This window comes from Pelodiscus sinensis, chromosome 1, assembly GCF_049634645.1.
Source record: "Pelodiscus sinensis isolate JC-2024 chromosome 1, ASM4963464v1, whole genome shotgun sequence".
In the NCBI taxonomy this organism is placed as follows: domain Eukaryota; kingdom Metazoa; phylum Chordata; order Testudines; family Trionychidae; genus Pelodiscus; species Pelodiscus sinensis.
Genome location: NC_134711.1, coordinates 209,608,530 through 209,627,078, shown reverse-complemented (window position 1 = coordinate 209,627,078; position 18,549 = coordinate 209,608,530). Strand labels below are relative to the sequence as shown.

General features: G+C 44.5%; 1 protein-coding gene across 6 annotated transcripts in view; it reads right to left on the bottom strand.

Annotated features, from left to right (window-relative positions):
• The window catches only part of SCML2 (Scm polycomb group protein like 2), a 141,481-nt gene that overhangs the window by 101,573 nt on the left and 21,359 nt on the right, over positions 1 to 18,549 (bottom strand). For 3 of the 6 annotated variants that reach the window (XM_075913888.1, XM_075913895.1, XM_075913902.1), the window contains exon 3: positions 16,028 to 16,093. In XM_075913888.1, the coding sequence (XP_075770003.1) occupies positions 16,028 to 16,093 (66 nt within the window). Of the gene's footprint in view, positions 1 to 13,168; positions 13,860 to 16,027; positions 16,094 to 18,549 lie in introns of those variants that run through there. The other 3 variants (XM_006113370.3, XM_006113369.4, XM_075913919.1) reach the window with 3 other exon arrangements.

Genomic DNA, 18,549 nt, shown 5'->3' with positions numbered 1-18,549 from the left:
ATCTGAGGCTCTACTATTAAAGAGAATATCAGGAATGGAGTCGGAATAAAACAGCAACCAATAGGAAAATTAGCTCAGCAAAAACAATTTAATTTTCAAATTTTTTCTTTTATAGTAACCCAATTTAAGAGACATGCAATTTTAGGCTGAATTACCAGAGAAAACAGGAAAACAAATTTATTGCACTAACCATTTAGCCAGTACCACTAATAGTATCCTTTCAAAGGTTTAGGCAGACTATTTTTTAGAACTGACAGCCATGTTGAAGTTTTTCGTCTTGTTTTATCTCAGGTATTGAACTATTTCCCATAGTCTGAACTAACTGTGAATACTAGTGCACTCTGCTTTGTCAGCAATGAAATAGTCTAACAAAATAGTTTAAGAATAATAATGAATACAGATTCAAAGAGCTAGTTTATATAAATTAAATTGACAGGTTTTTATATTTATTATTAATCCTGCCCACCCCTTTATAAAATCAAACATCCACAACATTCATCTTTGCACCAAAACTCAAGTGTTCTCTTTCACAAAGCTTTCCTCTACTTGGCTAATGTTTGACACATTGAGCCCCGTTATCTAAGCTCAGGCTCTCTCAGCCTAATTTTTCATAGGCCTATTCTGGATTTCTGGCACATGACTGTCCCTAAACTGATATCTAAGCTCTTTCTCATCAGCTGGCATAGGTCTTTTCAGTGCAGGAAGCTGTAAGCCTCCTTTTTTGGCACATTAGGATCTACAACTTCTCCCTCTGATGCTGTAGGAAGAAATTTCTGTCTCTTGGTTACTATCCCTTAACATCCCAAGCCCTCTCACTCAGAGGAGTATTCCTTCCTCATACACACTTAGGTTAGAAGTAAGGAATCCTCACATTTTACAAGTATGGATTTTATGTAGACATATCTATCTACTTTGGTGATGTGAAGAGCTCCTCACCCTTTGGCACAACACTGGCTGCTGGCAAAGAACACACAGGACTAGCTTAAATTGAAATATGCATTCAAAGCTATAAAAGTCTCTTTGGATTCAGACTCGATTTAGTAGGGCGTTGCTACAGATATGCAAGCAACCTTAATGAATGCTGAAACTTCACTCAGTCTCCCTACCAGTATGGCCTCTGCATGCTTGTTCTCCAAGTCTTCTCTACTTCACAAAGCTGGGAGACTCATGCTTTTAAATATTCTGCTCTTCTGTCTTCAGACCGCTCTCTCCTTGACAATCCTGGGCTTTAGTTCTATTTTTACATGGTGAGGCAATTGCATCATATATTCTTGCAAATGCAGGAGTCAATATGGGAAATATTTCCCTTCCCTTACAGAATATCCTCAGCCCTCCCTCTTCCAAAAAAATCCCCCTTCATCATTTTACTGGAGCCCTTTTTCTCATCACAAGTTTTGCCATACTCTTTCTACCCTCCTTCAGTCCTCTCACACTCTTCATTCCTCCTACACACATCTCCATGATTCCCCTACTCTCCAATTTCCCATCTTAACCAATGAATCTCCCGCAGTCCTGCTACTGTACAAGACCAAGGGGCAGCCAGGATAGAGGTCCCCTGCATTCTAAAACCCATCTATTCAGCTGGCACTAAGAGTGACTGCTTTCTCTCTTCTCTTAAAACAAGGAACAATGGTTTTCATTCATAAATCTCAAAGAATTTTTCATTGTAGGGTGTTACTATCCTAGTGTTATAGATGGGGAAATGGAGGTGCAGAGAGGTGTAACTTGCCCAGAAGCATACAGCTGTTCTGTGACAAATTATGAGAGCCAGTCTCTGCTGTAAGTCCAGTTCCCTTTGACCACTCTGCCTCCTGTATGTGTTACCTTTGCAGCACTCCAGAGTGCTCAGTAGCAGTTGAGTAGTTAGAATATGGCATGAGCTAAGTTCCGTCTAAGGTGCGTGCCGACACGGGCATGCAATAAGAATTCTACTCCCACCCGCCTCCTCAGCAGAGCTGCGCAGCAGCACTCACATTCTTTGAATGTGAAAAGCAATGTGCTGCTAGTGGTGGGCTTAGTGGGTGAGTGGAAAGCCAGGGCTGTATGGTGGCTACCCAGCTACTCCCTGGGTGGGGCCGCATGGAAGCCACCCACCATGCGGCCCCACCCGAGGAGCAGCTGGGTAGCCATCATGCAGCCCTGGCCTCCCACTTTCCCACCAAGCACCCTTGGCCCAAATGGCAACCAGAGCAGGCCACGTGGAGACTGCAGGAGCTGGGGGTGCGGTGCAGTTGTTTCTGGGGATGAGGCCACGGTACTAAAAATAGCACTGCAGCTCCAGCCCCAAGAGCAGCTACACCACGGCCCTGGCTCCAGCTCTGGAAACCACCCACCATGTGGCCCCACCCCGGGAGCAGCCAAGTAGCCACCAGGGCTGGAGCTGAGGCCAGGGCCACATAGTGGCTGCCCAGTTGCTCCCGGTGTAGGTCATGTGGTGGTTGACTTCCAGAGTTGGAGCCAGGACCGTGATGCAGCTGCTCCTGAGGTCGGAGCTGGGACTGGAACTGGGTTTGTGGTGCAGCTGCTCCTGGGGCTCCCTGCATACCTGTTCTACCTTTTCTCCTCCCTCACTACTCTCTGGCTCTCCTAGCCTCCTGCCCCTTCAGTTCCTGGCTTCTCCACCTCCAGGATCCCCACACTCTGCTAACCCTGGGCACTGGCAGCAGTTTACCTCTGCTCCAGGTTGAGATTTGCAGCTAGCCCCACAGAGAGCAGCCTAGGACAGCCCCTGCCCTGCACACAGATTGCCCCGGGAGCAGTGCTCCCTGGGAAGGCAGATCTCTTCTCCTCATCAAAGGAGAGCAGGGCTTGGGCTCCCAGCAAGGGGAGGCCAGGCTGAGGATCTCTGCACTAGGAGAGTCTCTCAGAGATCAGCACCACTGGTGAGTGCCAGTGGCACACATCCAAACAAGTGCACATGACCTCAATACTGGCTCAAGACAAAAGTCACTCCACTCATGGATGGGAAATCTTAGAGGGAACACTGCTCAGGTATGTCTACACTACAACGTTAATTCGAACTAACTTAGTTCGAATTAATTAATTCGAACTAAGCTAATTCAAACTAACGCGTCTAGAACTAAAAACTAGTTCGAATTAGCGTTTTGCTAATTCGAACTAGCAAGTCCACATTGAGTGGACCCTGAACAGGGCTTAAGGATGGCCGGAAGCAGTGCCGGCAGGGCATCAGAGGAGGACTTAGAGCGTGGAGATGCTGTCTCAGGCTAGCCGAGGGCTGTGCTTAAAGGGTCCCGACTCCCACCCCGGACAGACAGTTCTAAGGGGTGCCCCGCTTGCAAAGCAGTCCTGGCTTGGATTGCCAGAGTACCCACACTGGGCACATCACACCACTCGGCCATCAGCCCGGCTGCACTTGCCGCAGGCTGCCATCTGGGGAGAGGGGGCAATGGGGTGCTGCAGGAGAGCTTCCACCCCCAGAAGCCCGCAGAGCCAGCCCAGTCCTCCCCATCGGGGGCTCGTACCCCATTCCTCCCTCACCTCCTTCCACTTACCCTTCCCTAGCCCCCCTTCTTATTGATGTACAAAATAAAGATAACGTTTCTTCCAACATTGACTCTGTCTTTATTGAACAAAACTGGGGGAGACTGGGAAAAGGAGGTGGGAGAGGGGAAGAGAAAGGCTGGGAGAGGGGAGGGCAACTAACATGATCAGGGGTTGGGAACAGGTCCCAGATGAAGAGAGGCTACAGAGACTGGGACTGTTCAGCTTAGAAAAGAGGAGATGGAGCGGGGACAGGATAGAGATCTCTAAAAGCAGGGGTTGGGTGGAGAGGGTGCATTCAGAAAAGTTCTTCATGAGTTCCCATAAAGAAGGACTAGAGGACACCAAAGGAAAGGAATGGGTAGCAGGCTTGAAACTAGTAAGAGAAAGTTGTTCTTGACAAAGCAAATAGTTAACCTGTGGAACTCCTTGCTGCAGGAGGCTGTGAAGGCTACAACTAGAACAGAGTTTAAAGGGAAGTGAGATCAAGTCATGGAGGTTGGGTCCATGGAGTAGTCTTAGCCGGGGAGTAGGAGTTGTGTCCCTGCCCAAAGTTTGTGGAAGGCTGGAAAGGGATGGCACGAGACAAATGGCTTGGTCACTGTCTTCGGTCCATCCCCTCCAGGGTCCCTAGGGTTGGCCGCTGTCGGCAGACAGGCTACTGGGCTAGATGGACCTTTGGTTTGACCCAGAACGGCCATTGTAAGCTCAGGGCTCAGGGTCGGGGGTCTCAGTGGACCCCCTTGATTTTCATGCACACCTGCTCCTGGGTGGCCAGGCTGGCAGCTCTCCTGCCCTAGACGGCCACTTTCCTGTGCCTAGTGCAGAGATCGTGGACGAGGTCCACGATGTCCGCACTAGCCCAGGAAGGTGCCCGCCTCTTGCGGTCCAGGGCAAGCTCCCGGGAGCCGCCAGCCTGGTCCCGGGAAGAGGGGATGGGCTGGGGGGCATCGGGTGGGTGGCTCTGTGCCGTGCCAGGTGCAGGGTCTGCTGGCTGGGTGCTGGCAGGCTTGCACCTGGCACGGGCACTGTAGCCAGCCCGTGCCCCTTTAAGGGGTCCGGGGCCGGGAGGGGGGCATAGAGTTTCCCTGGTGTTGGCCAGAGTGACCACCAGGGAAAGCTGGGGAGGGCTAGCCTCCCACTAGTTCGAATTAAGGGGCTACACACCCCTTAATTCGAAATAGTAAGTTCGAACTAGGCTTAATCCTCGTAAAATGAGGTTTTCCTAGTTCAAACTAAGCGCTCCGCTAGTTCGATTCAAATTCGAACAAGCGGAGCGCTAGTGTAGCGGCTATGAATGTTAGTTCGAACTAACGTCCGTTAGTTCGAACTAACATTGTAGTGTAGACATACCCCTCATGAGGGGAGGAACAGGCACTATTCAAATCCCAAGAGCAGGAGGAATAGAAGTTGCTTCCTTATCCTCTATCACTCTAGACGAGCAGAAGAAATGGTTACTTACTATAACTGCGGTTCTTCGAGATGTGATGCAGACAAATTCCACTAACATGTGTGAGCACTGAGTAGACTACAGCCCGAGAATTTTGCCTAGCAGTACTCAGATGGGCAGCCCTTACACCTTATGGCAATTGCTTCTCTCCTAGTTATTTGAGGCTGCGCCATCACAAACCACCTCCCCTTCACACTAAAGGCCCAAAGACCAGACTCAAATGCAAAGGGACAGAGAATGGGTCAGGAATACACATCTGCATCACATCTTGAAGAAGAGAGGGTTACTCAACCTCTGCAGTAACTGTGGTTCTTGGAGATGGGTGTCCCTGTGGGTGCTTCACCTTAAGTGTTTGGGCACTGCAGCGCGCACAGACGGAAGATTTCGATAGCAATGCTAGTGACAGGTAGTTGACACATGCACAGCACACTCCACACACTGGGCAGCTAATGCACATGCGTGGGCTATGATTCTTTCAGTTCCTTCTCTGTCCCGGTAGGGATGCGCGATGATGTACTGAAGCAGCGGGGAGGAAGGGTGGGTGATGGAGCACCCACAGGGACACCCATCTCAAAGAACCTCAGTTACTGTAGAGGGTGAGTTACTCCTTCTCCTTAGAACATACCTGATGAGGCCTCTCAGATCTAAGATTGGCCTCCATCCCCCTGACTTCTTTTCTGTGAGGAAATACTGGGAATAGAAGCCAGTGTTGTGGTACTGGTGGGGAACATGCTCCACTGCTTTAATGGAGAGCAGGTGGTCAGTTTCTTCGCATAGGATAAACTCGTGAAATGGGTCCTTGAAGAGGGATAGGGTGGGTGGTTGGGGTTTGGGAACGGACAGAAACTGTATGCAGTACCCGTTCCTTGTGACATCCAGCACCCACTTGTTGGATGTTATGAGGCATCACTGATGACAGAAAGATGTTAGGCATTGTGTGGATATTGGAGTACCATGAAGGATGGGAGGTGAGGGATGAATCTGATGACTCCCAACTTGAGCTTCAAAATATTGTCTATTATTAAAGAGCTGGGAAAGAGTAAGCTGGTCAACCTTCTGCCCTAGTTCTGATGCTTCCTCTGGTTCTACTCCCCCTGTGGTTGAGTAAAGAAGGCAGGTCTGTATCTCTGTGTATAACATTTGTTTTGTTTTCATTTTGGCACAAGAACCTGAATGCCCAGCATACAAAGAGTGGCTCTAGAATCTTTCAAGGAGTGCAATGAAGTGTCGGTAAACTCCACAAAGAACTTTGGGCCCTCAAATGAGAGGTTTTCAACCCTTGTCTGGACTTCTTTTGGGAAGTCAGATACTTGGAGCCAGGATACTCTCCTCATCATGACCGCAGCTGCACGGGAACGAGCAGTGGTGTCAGTGGAGTCAAGGGCAGCCTGTAGGGCTGTCCTGGCTATTAGAAAGCCCTCATTTGTGTTGGCTTTAAACTGCTCCTTGTCCTGTTCTGGAAGATACCCACTTTTATTCAGTATCTGCTTGAAGATATGATGGGTATATTTCTCAAGCATAGCTGTGTAGCTCAAGATGCGTAGCTGGAGGAAATCTGAGGAGTAGGCTTTTCGGCCCATAAGGTCAAGTTGTTTCCACACCTTATCACAGGGAGTAGATTTTGGTAAAGTTTGTTTGGTCTTCTAGTTGGCAACGTCAACTATGAGGGAATTGGCAGGAGGTGGTGTGAAAAGGAACTCTGCACCCTGTGAGGAGACATAGTATTTTCTATCTGCCTTCTTGTGCACTGGTGATATGATAGTGGATTTTTACCACAGTTGTTTAGCATGATCAATGAGGGCAGGGTCTATAGGTAGTGCTAATTTAGCCACCGGTGTGGCATGTAGGATGCTGGTGAACTTATGTTGGGTGTTAGGCTGTGTCATTAATGACATTTCTAGTACAGTCAATCACCTTTTTTATAGAGGTCCTGGAAAGCCTTGGAATCACCGCCTGCTGAAGGAGGCAGTGGCATAAGGGCATCCTCCGGAGGGGGAGGACAACTGAGTTGGCGGATGAGATGAATCAGAGTTATCATCGCTGAAGGGGTGATCGAAGTCGGTTTGACCCCCAGACACATCTAGGGAGGTCACTGATGTGGGTCTTGAGTGACCCTGCATGAAGTATTGATACTGCTGCTGGTGTGTTCTGAAAGATGCCCAGGGGTCCCAGTAGGGCCAAGTAGGAGGCATGGGCATAGGAGGCAGTAGCCATTAGTTGGGGTGTCACTGAGGTATCATGGGTTGTGGCTGAAGCATCATCCTCTTAGGGCAGGAATGCCTGGGTGACATGGCATTTGGGAGAGACGCGGCTTCTTCCTCACTAGATGAAGGAGGTGCAGAAGCTATTATAGTTGCTGGAGAGAACCTGGCTGGTGCTGGGGAGGCATCAGTACTGAAAAGCGGAGTTGTGGGTACTGAGGTAACTTTTAGTAGAAGAATAAATTTGAGGCATAGGTGGCAGGAGGTACTGTACCTCTGTGCCTTTTGACTTGCTCAGTATTTTTATCATTAGCAGAGTGCAGCGTCAGCACAGCTAGTGGTACCAGGATTGTGTCGCAGGGGGCTTAGGCTTGCTAGCCTGTTTCATCATTGTGGCCAAATCCTGGGACCATCGGGGTGCTGTGGGTGATCACAGCCCCAGCAAGCTCTTGTCTGGAGCCCCCACAGGGGATGGAACTGGCTTGGATTTGTGGGATCGCTATTTCTTGGGTGAAAGGGATTCCCTGTTAGAATCTGCATGTGTCCTCTTAGATTGTTTAGAGGTTGCCAAGCTAGCAGCTAAGGCAGCTGAAGTCACCTTCTCTGACATTGCCCCTGTGAAGGTTTGAGCAGAGATGTAGGGGACCAGGGTCTAGGACTGGTCAGAGTGCCGTTCAAGCGAGATGGATTTCAGTTTTAGCTCTCTTGCTTTGTGTGCTCCAGCCGTCAGGTCTCTCTGATGAGCACACTGCATTACGCCGCGGTGCTGCCCCAGGCAATGGAGATAAATGAACGCCCTTCCGGGCATGAAAAATAGCAGCAAATAGATGGCACTTGAACTGAGGCAGCTTTGGTTTATGCCTGGGGAGGGGGGGTTCCCTGAAGAAATTTTCCTCAATTTTCCTCAGACGGAGTATATCAAATAAAATCAATTTTTAAAAAAATCAATAAAATGCAGAGGGAAGAGCTCCTGTGGGGTGAGCCCCACAAGGGGAAAGCTGGAGGCGGCGAGCCTTTGCTTATCTGCAGCTCCACTCTTTTAGAGTGGAAGGAAGGCGATTTAAGGCTAAAGCTGACTAAAGTCTGTGGTAAAAAGGCTACCTATCTGTCGGAGGAGCTCAATGCAGAGCGTACTGCGGGTTCTGACCAACACTGCCAGTGGCAGAGAAGGAACAGAAGGGATCGTAGCCCACGCATGCGCATTAGCTGCCCAGCGCATGGAGTGTGCTGCGCATGCGCAAACTACCTCTCAACAGCACTGCTATTGAAGTCTTCCAGCTGGGCGCACTGCAGTGCCCAAACACTTAAGGTGAAGCACCCACAAGGCTACTCCTCAAGGATACTCCTCAAAGAAGAACCACAGTTACAGTAAGTAACCATTTCTTCTTCCAGTATATGCCACTCTGTACTGACTCATAAGCAATATTCACCCCCGTATGTGGGGCTCAGAGTCTATGTAAATAGGGATTGCAGGATCACCCTAACAAAACCAGCATGTACACTGGAAGGCATGGTAATGGCATAATAGCTTACCAATAGTGTTCCCTCTATCCTTGGGCAGGTTAAATTTTCTTTTGGGCAGGTTGAAATATCTCATGTGCAACACCAATACTGAGGTAGTGGGTGGATGTGTACCACTAATCTAAACAAAAAATTTTATATATAAACAATCCATGTGTGAAAGAAAATATATTATAACAAGGGACAGCTAACAAGGAGCAGTGCTTGATATTTAATATGAAGTCAAATAAAGAAAATTAACACTACTCTTGGGGTACATGTATCATCATCCTTTCTAACATCTCAGGCTAGTCAACACATGAAAATGCATATTATCCACACAAAGCTCAGCTTTAAGATGCTAAACAAATCTATGAGTCAACTAGGAACAGTAATTTCAAGGAGATCACAACTAATAAAATATTTACTGACACTGGAAAGGAGAGTAAAAGGCATTCCCCAGTTTCTCTGGGGAATGCTTAGGGTTAGGGTGAAACAGAGACTTGTTAAAATAGATAAAAGTTCTCCTGATTTGAAACTTTTACCTTGTGTGTGTCACCAACTGAAAGAGTAGAACCCCAGAACAAATTAACACATTATTTCAGTGTTTGTAGACAGATGCATGTTTCAAAGAGGTTGCAAATAAGGTTTCATCCTACAAAACTAGCATCACACACAGTAATTGCTACTTCTGACTCATAAGAGCCAGAACTCTACCACATAGCAAAGATCTGGCCTTAATGCAATACTAATACATACATGGTATATTGTAACAATGATTTCTTAAAAAATCCTAAGATCAGAGCTTTAGATATCTGCAACACTCCAAAAAAATTCTGTTAAAAAAAATCGGTTACCTTAAGCCATTAACACCTTTGTTTGAAATGAAATCATGTAAAATGTCCTGGCACATACACACCATGCAGCCTGCTTTTCCCCCCTCCCTCCAACCCAGCCAGCCATGATAGAGGGAGAACAGCACAAAAAAGACAATGCATTTCAACAAGATAGATTTTAGCAAATTCAGAGAGTTGTTAGGTAAGATACCATGGGAAGCAAGTCTCGGAGGAAAAGCAACTGAACATGGTTGGCAATTTTTCCAAAGAGAAATCATTAAGAGGCACAAGAGCAAATTATTTCAGTGAGTAGAAAAAATAGAAAGCATGGCAAGAGTCCTCCCTGGCTTATTCAGGAGATAATGAATGATCTAAGAATGGAAAGAATGCTACAAAAAGTGGAAACTAGGTCAAAATACAAAAGTATGAATATAAATAAATAACATAAGTGTGTAACGGCAAAATTAGAAAGGCCAAGACACAAAACGAGCTCAAACTATCTAAAGACATTAAGTGTAACAAGAAAACATTTCACAAATACATTAAAAGCACGAGGAAGACGAAGGATGCATGGTAGGACCATTACTCAATTTGCTAAAGTCTGCCTTGTTGAAATCCATTGTCTTTTTTGTGCTGTTCTCCCTTCTATCATTCCTTAGACTCATGAACTCATTTAATGATCACTTTCACCCAACTGCCTCTTCCACTTTCAAATTCTCAACCAGCTCTTCACTTAGTTAAAAACAAATCTAGATCAGCCTTCCCTATAGTAGCTTTCTCCGCTTTCTGAAATAATAATTTCTCTCCAATATATTCCAAGAACTAGTTGGGTTATCTGTGCCCTGCTATGTTACTTTCCCAACAGATGTTTGGGTAGTTTATGACCTATATAACTACCAAGTCCTTCGAAGCCCTGAACCTCCTCCAACCTCCAGGGGCCAGTGTGTAGTCTCAACTGATATTTTCTGTGGGTCGATGGCACTGGATAGAAAAAAAAAAAAAAAGGCTCCTGTCATGGGTGTTTCTTTAACTTTCTTCTCCTGGGGGGAAATCTTTTCTTCATCTGTGTTGACAAACTTGCTGATAGGTGTTTTGAAATATATTACCAAAATAACTTAAATAAGTTATTGGACTGCATTGGAGACAATTTTTTATTTCAGAAGGTTGAGAAAGCTACTGGGGGAAGCTGTTCTTGATTTGATGTTAACAAATAGGGAGGAACTGGTTGAAAATTTGAAAGTGGAAGGCAGCTTGGGAGAAAGTGACACAGAGTTCATGATTCTAAGGACTAGTAGAAAGGAGATCTGCAAAATAGAGACAATGAATTTCAGGAAGTCAGATTTTAGTAAACTCAGAGTTTGTAGGTAAGGTCCCATGGGAAGCAAGACTAAGAGGAGAAGAGAGTTGGCAGTTTTTCAGAGGAACATTATTAGGGGCCCAAAAGCAAGCTATACCACTACATAGCAAAGATAGAAACTATGGCAGGAGACTACTTTGGATCAATCAGGAGATCTTTTATAACACTGGTCTAGAATTTTTTTAGAAGTCATCTGCTTCAGAGATAAAATGTGCTATTTATTATGTATTTTGATGTGCTGAATTCAAATATGACAATTAAAACAACTGATTGATTCCAAGATATTTAAGTTTTTACATTTTACGTCTATGTATATTGTGTAGATAGTAGAGTTTTAATCATAAATTGTAAACCTAGGTCTTTTCATGTGTTTATGGTTGCTTTACATGATAATATTTCACCTGTCCTGTTTATGTAACACTTTAAAAATAAGCAAAAGGGTTATATAAATAAAATTTATTATGAAACAAAAGGCAAAAACTATTATGCACATAGTTTAGTCCTAATCAGTGTCTACTCGGCGCTTCTTGGCTTGTCTCTTGTATTCATTAAATGGAGCATCTCTTGTCACTGTCCAGCAATAGTCTGCAATTATTGATTGTCTCCATTTGCCCTGATAGCATTTCTCCATTGTTGCAATGTCCTGGTGAAATCGCTCGCTGTGCTCGTCGCTCACTGCTCCGCAGTTCGGTGGAAAAAAATCTAGATGAGAGTGCAAAAAATGTATCTTTAGTGACATGTTGCAACCAAGACTTTTGTATGCCTTGAGGAGGTTTTCCACCAACAACCTGTAGTTGTCTGCCTTGTTGTTTCCGAGAAAATTTATTGCCACTAACTGGAAGGCTTTCCATGCCGTCTTTTCCTTGCCACGCAGTACATGGTCAAATGCATCACCTTGAAGAAGTTCATGAATCTGAGGACCAACAAAGACACCTTCCTTTATCTTAGCTTCACTTAACCTTGGAAATTTTCCACGGAGGTACTTGAAAGCTGTTTGTGTTTTGTCCATGGCCTTGACAAAGTTCTTCTTCAGACCCAGCTTGATGTGTAAGGGTGGTAACAAAATCTTCCTTGATTCAACAAGTGGTGGATGCTGAACACTTTTCCTCCCAGGCTCCAATGACTGTCGGAGTAGCCAATCTATCTTGATGTAGTGGGAATCTCTTGCACGACTATCCCGTTCGCAGAGAAAACAGCAGTACTTTGTGTATCCAGTCTGTAGACGAAGCAAGAGAGCAACAACCTTCAAATCGCCACAAAGCTGCCACTGATGTTGGTCATAGTTTATGCACCTCAAAAGTTGTTTCATGTTGTCATAGGTTTCCTTCACATGGACTGCATGACCAACTGGAATTGATGGCAAAACATTGCCATTATGCAGCAAAACATCCATGACTTCTAGGAATAACATGATGCAATTCATAGCATGTATGACGCAATACCAGCTTCAGATTGCATCATTCATTGTTTTGCCTAAAAAGCAAGTACTGTCCAAACCCAGTCATAGATTTATTCATAGATCCAGTCAAAGATGTATTTTAGTCATTTCTGGTTTAAATTGAGATCCCTTCCCTTTATAAGTCACTTATCCTCCGCCATTCGCAAGTCAAGGGTCGTATATACTGACCCAATAGCATATCTTGAAAACTAGAGCCAATCAACAATTTTAATCATCATTTTTGTTCTCAGTGACCCAGAATTAGTAAAGTTTGACTACATTCAGAAGCATTTTGGCTGTAGAGCAGTGTAATCTAAAAATCAAAAAGGAGTTGTGTAAAAAGTGGAAACTAGGTCAAATTACAAAGGATGAATATAATCAAACAACACAGGATTGCAGCGACAAGATTAGAAAGGCAAAGGCACAAAATGAGTGAAATCTAGATGGGGCATAAAGGGTAACAAGAAGATGTTCTACAAGTATATTAAGAACAAGAGGAAATCCAAGGACAGGGTAGAGGGAGAAACAATAACAGAAAACTTGGAAACGGAAGAGATGCTTATGGACTTTTGGTTTTCATCAAGAAGATGGATGGTGGTAGGATGCCTAACATAGTGAACGCTAGTGGAAATGGGGTAGATTTAGAAGATAAAATAAAAGAACAAGTTAAAATTTACTTGGAAAAGTTAGATGTCGGCAAGTCACCAGGGTCTGATGAAATGCATCCTAGAATACTCAAGGGACTGATAGAGGAAGTATCTGAGCTTTTAACTATCATCTTTAAAAAGTCATGTAAGTCGGGAAAGATTCCAGAAGACTGGAAAAGGGCAAATATAGTGCCCATCTATAAAAAGGGAAGTAAGAGCAATCCAGGAAACTACCCACCGATCAATTTTAACTTCTGTGCCAAGGAAGATGATGGAGCAAGTAATTAAGGAATCCATCTGCAAATATCCGGAAAAATAATAAGGTGATAGGTAGCAGCCAGCATGGATTTATAAAGAACAAAGCATGTCAAACCAATCATACAGCTTTCCTTGATAGGATTGTAACAATGTGGATAAGGGAGAAGCAATTGATAGATAAGAGAGAAGCGATTGATGTGATGTACCTAGACTTTAGTAAGGCATTTGACATTGTCTCACATTCACCTTCTTATCAATAAACTAGGAAAACACAACCTAGATGGGGCTACTATAAGGTGGGTGCATAACTGGCTGGATAACCGTTCTCAGAGAGTAGTTATTAACAGTTCACAATGCTGGAAGGGCATAACAAGTGGGATTCCACAGGAGTCTGTTTTGGGACCAATTCTGTTCAATATCTTCTTCAGTGAATTAGGTGATGACATAGTGTACACGATTATTAAGTTTGCACATGATACCAAGCTCGGTTACAAGTGCTTTGTAGGATAAGGTCAAAATTCAAAATTATCTGAACAAACTAGAGAAACTGTCTGAGGTAAACATGATGATGTTTAATAAAAGACAAATGAAAAGCACTCCACTCAGGAAGGAACGATCAATTTCACACATAGGGTGCATCTACACAGCAGGGCTTCCCTCTAAATAAGTTACACAAATTGAGCTACATCAACTGCGTGCCTTATTTTGAAAAAGCTTATTTCAAAATAGGGATTGTGTAAACACCGCTTATTTCGAAATAAAGCACTCTTCCTCCAACCTCCCTTATTCTTCATACAATGAGGGTTACAGGAGTTGGAGTAAGAAGTCCTTCAGCTTGACAGTATTTTGACACTATTTTGAAATAACTTCCTGCTGTGTAGATTCGGACTACACAGTTATTTCGGAATAGCGCTAGTTATTTCGAAATAGTGTTGAGGTGTAGACGTACCCTTACAGAATGGGAAGTGATTGTCTAGGAAGGAGTACTGCCAAAACGGATTTAGGGGTCATAGTGGACAACAAGTAAAACATTAGTCAACACTGTTGCAAAAAAAGCAAAAATGTTTCTGGGATGCATCAACAGGAATGGTGTGAGCAAGACATAGAAAGTAATTCTTCTGCTCTACTGCGTGCTGATTAGACCTCAATTGGAATAGTGTGTCCAGTTGTGGGCACCACATTTTAAGAAAGATGTGGAAAAATTGGAGAAACTCCAGAGAAAAGCAACAAAAATGATTAAAAGTCTAGAAAACATGACCTATGAGGGAAGACTCAACTAAACTGGGCTTGTTTAGTTTAGAAAAGAGAAGACTGAGAGGGGGCATGATAGCAGTTTTCAAGTATCTAAAAGGGTATTACACAGAAGAGGAAGAAAATTATTCTCCTTGGCCTCTGAGGATAGGACAAGAAGCAGTGGGCTTAAATTACAGTGGGGGGGCTAGGTTGGACATTAGGAAAAACACTGGAATAAATTGCCTAGGGGAGTTGTGGAGTCTCCATCACTGGAGATATTTAAGAGCAGGTTAGTAAGACATCTATCAGGGATGATCTAGACCAGTGGTTCCCAAACTTTTCGGCATCACGCCCCCCTTCTTGATTTTTGAAAAAACCCTCACGCCCCACCTGCCAAAAAAAAGAAAAAGCAGCAAAATTTGTTGAGAAAAAAAAAAAAAAAGGAACTGAGAGGGACAGCAAAACTTGATGGGGGGAGGGGGAGAGAGGCTCGGTCGCCTCGCGCCCCTCCAGGGGGGCACTCCCCCCAGTTTGGGAACCCATGATCTAGTCAGTGTTTGGTCCTGCCATGAGGGCAGGTGGCTGGACTTAATGACCTCTTGAGGTCCCTTCCAATTCTATGAAACTAGTGTGATTATACGGTGTTATTTTGACAAAATATGAAGAATTTTAAAATACTGTGCATAGAATTTTTCATTTGTTAGCACAGAATTTTCCTAGAACTAACGTGTACTGAATGACTCTTGACGGGGACGGGGGGTGCCCCACCATTCTATTAATTGGTAGGGAAAGGAAAGGGTGGCAGCAATGTACTCAAAACGCTAGTTGTTGCCTTTTAGACATGTAGCTAGTATAAACAGATCAGCTTTAAGAAACGGACCACACATTTGCACCACACAGCAGCAAATGATTTTCCTGCTCCTTCGCAATGGCAGACGTGACCCTATCAGTCATGACCCTGATGAAAAAAGCATCATTTTCCGGTAAGAGGGAAGGTATCCATTTTTATTTCAAATCATGGGACACAACTGCAGATCAAAATGCTCTGAACTTTTATTTGGTCTCAAACAATCCACTTTCTAGTTTTCTCCACAGAGGAACAAATGCATGAGATTATTTTACCTTCCTTACCTCTGTAGTACTAATGAAAATTCAGCCAATTTATTGCAGCTTGTCTCTTCAGGATCAGCACACATTTTAGTTAAAGGGGAGAAAATGCAGAGTTTTGGGAGACATGTCAGAGAAAATGTATGGATAGGATTAGATGAGGCAAAAAAATAGCAATAACCCAAAACTTAAAAAAATTGAGACCCATGCATTGTTTTTGTTCATGGGATTACATAAGCAACTAGTATTGGCATTTTGCTCAGCTAAACTACCATGCTAATGTCAATCTTTTCACACTTTCAAAGACACCTTTATATGAAATATCAAAACACAGTCCACTAATGAATTTAACAGCAGTGGTTCAGCGGCTTCTATTCTTTTATGTATCCCAGTAATATGTAACAGCTTGAGAGGTATAAAAGAAATTAAGACAACAAAATCCAAATATTTTAAATTTAAACATTATGTTGATTAATCATTTTACAATTTTAATACCTACCATTTTTTAAAGACATGTTTGACTGCTGATTCTTCACATTTTTCTCCTTTTTTACATTCTTTGAATCTACAAGACATAAAATGTCATTCATAATAGATTTAACATTGACATCACAATGAAGTCCAGGGTAACAATTAATCTAATATAGAGCACTTATAAACACAATTCCAAAGATAAATACATTATATTAGCACAGAATTTCATTTATATATTTTAGTGTCAGAAAAAGGTAAAATTGTATTCTTATTCTAGTTTGTATCAGAGTTTAAAAAAGAAATTAACAAAGTAAACGTACAAGTAAGGAAAGAAAGAATTCTAAAAAGAATGCTTGCTGGCTGCCAACAAACCTCTTTTCAAAATTGTAATACACCAAACCTACCTTTATTTTCAAAAAGTTTGTATTTTGTTTTATGTTTTGTGGGAGAATGTTAGACTTCTGAGCATACTGGGCCTTTGAGCCAAGATTTTCAAAGAGATTAGTGATTTTTGTATTTGACACACAAGAAAAGGTCTTAATACTCAATGTGCTTCACGAGGCCCTATGAATTCAAGCCCCTCTTAAGTGTGTCAAGTTGGCCACATAAATATTGGATAACCCAAGATCACTAGTCATATTTGACAAATCTTAGTGCACGTCCTTACAAACGGAAACAGAAAAAGAAAAATATTACCAGTTTATTTCTCAAAGTTCTCATTGCAACCCGAATTGATCAAACACAGGTCTAGACCTACATCACACCCATGAATCAGCAGAAAAAGGTTTATCTCAAAGACCTAAGGTGCAGAAACAGCTATTACCATTGTTTAAAAAACAGAGTGGAACCCATGAGGAGCACACAATTGATTCCACCCTACTTCAGGTATCAGTAGCAAAGGAAAAGCCCTATGCATATGGAATAAATAAGGGAATTAAACTAGTAGGGCTGATGTTAACTGAAGAGCAGGGGTGTTGGTAATCATTTTTGTTGGAGGGCACTTCAAGATTTTGGTAAGTGGTCAGAGAAGGCACTTTTCTATGGAGGAGGTGCAGAGTCTGGGCCAAAGGTTGTGTTCAGAAGAGAGCTCGGGACAGAGGACTGGGGTGCAGGAGAGGGTGTGGGATCTAAGTGGAAGTTTGGGTGAAAAAGGAGGTTGTGTATCCTGAGGCAATTGGAGTGCAGGGTCCAGGAGGGGGCGTATGGGTACAGGAGAAGATTCTGGCCTGGGAGAGGGGTGCAGAGGATTTGGGTTATGACCTGTGGCAGAGGATTGTGGTGCAGCAGGGAGTGTAGGTTCAGGGAGTTTATGGGTGCAGGAGAGGATTCAGGCCTGGGGAGGAGTGTAGAAGAGGATGCAAGGTCTGGGAGGGAGTTGTGACCTGGGGCAGGAGGGGTGCAGAGGTTTGGGCGGTGATCTAGAGCAGGAAGGGAAGGTGAGGGAGCTGGGTTGTGGGAAGGGGTGGGGCTCTGGTTGGGAGGTGCTTACCTAGGTGGCTCCCAGCCAGAAGCCTGGCAAGATCCTTAGGCTTCCAGCCTACTGCAGCTCCAGACTGCTGGGGCCATGTGCCTCTGTGTGCTGCTTGCTAGGTGGGGGAGGGGACCATTTTGTGTGCTGCCCTCACCCCCAACACAGTCATTGCAGCTCCCATTAGCTGGAAACCGGCCAATGGAAACTGTGAGAATTGTGCTGGGGGTAGGAGCAGCACATAAAGTCTTCCCCCACCAGTCATGCAATGCAGAGGCGTGCATGGCCTCAGCAGCTGGCTGTTTTGAGCAGTCTGAGGCTATAGTAGGCAAGGAGACTGCCTGAGGATCCCAGCAGGTCACATCCAAAGGCTTGGTGGGCTAAATCCGGCCCACAGACTGTGTTTTGCCAACTGCTGCAGAAGAGGGAACTCAAGCCATAATGTGAGTGTTGTCCCTAATTCAAGTCCCATCCTCACACAAAATCCCTTAACTTGAATGTGATGGTGCTTTTAATTCAAGGCTAGCCAGTCAGGATATGTTTACACTACAGCGTTAATTGGAGTTATCTTAATTCAAAATAGTTAATTCGAATTAGGCTAATTCAAATTAGCGCATCCACACACAAAATGCAATTCGAATTAGCATTTTGCTATTTCGAAATAGCGCGTCCACACTGAGTGGGCTCTGAATCGGAGCTAAGGCTGGCCGGAACCAGTTCCGGCAGGGCACTAGGTCAGGACTTAATGTGTGGGGCTGCTGCCTGACGCTATCTAAGGTCTGTGCTCAAAGGGATCCTACCCACACCCCAGAGAGACAATTCTCAGATTTCCCTGCTTGTTTGTCTACTTCGATGAGAGACAGCAAAGCATTTGTGTCTCTGTGTGCTCTGCTTGCCCTCACTCGAGACACCACAGCTCTCTGCTACAGGGAGCCAGAGCTTCCCCTGGGCACTCTGGTGCATCTTCTCGATGCGTTGCTATCAGCCAGGCTGCACTTGCTGCAGGCTGCCATCCGGGAGGTCCATAAGGAGAATGTCAGTATCCAGGGGGCCCTGCGGGAGAGCTTCCGCCCCGAGGA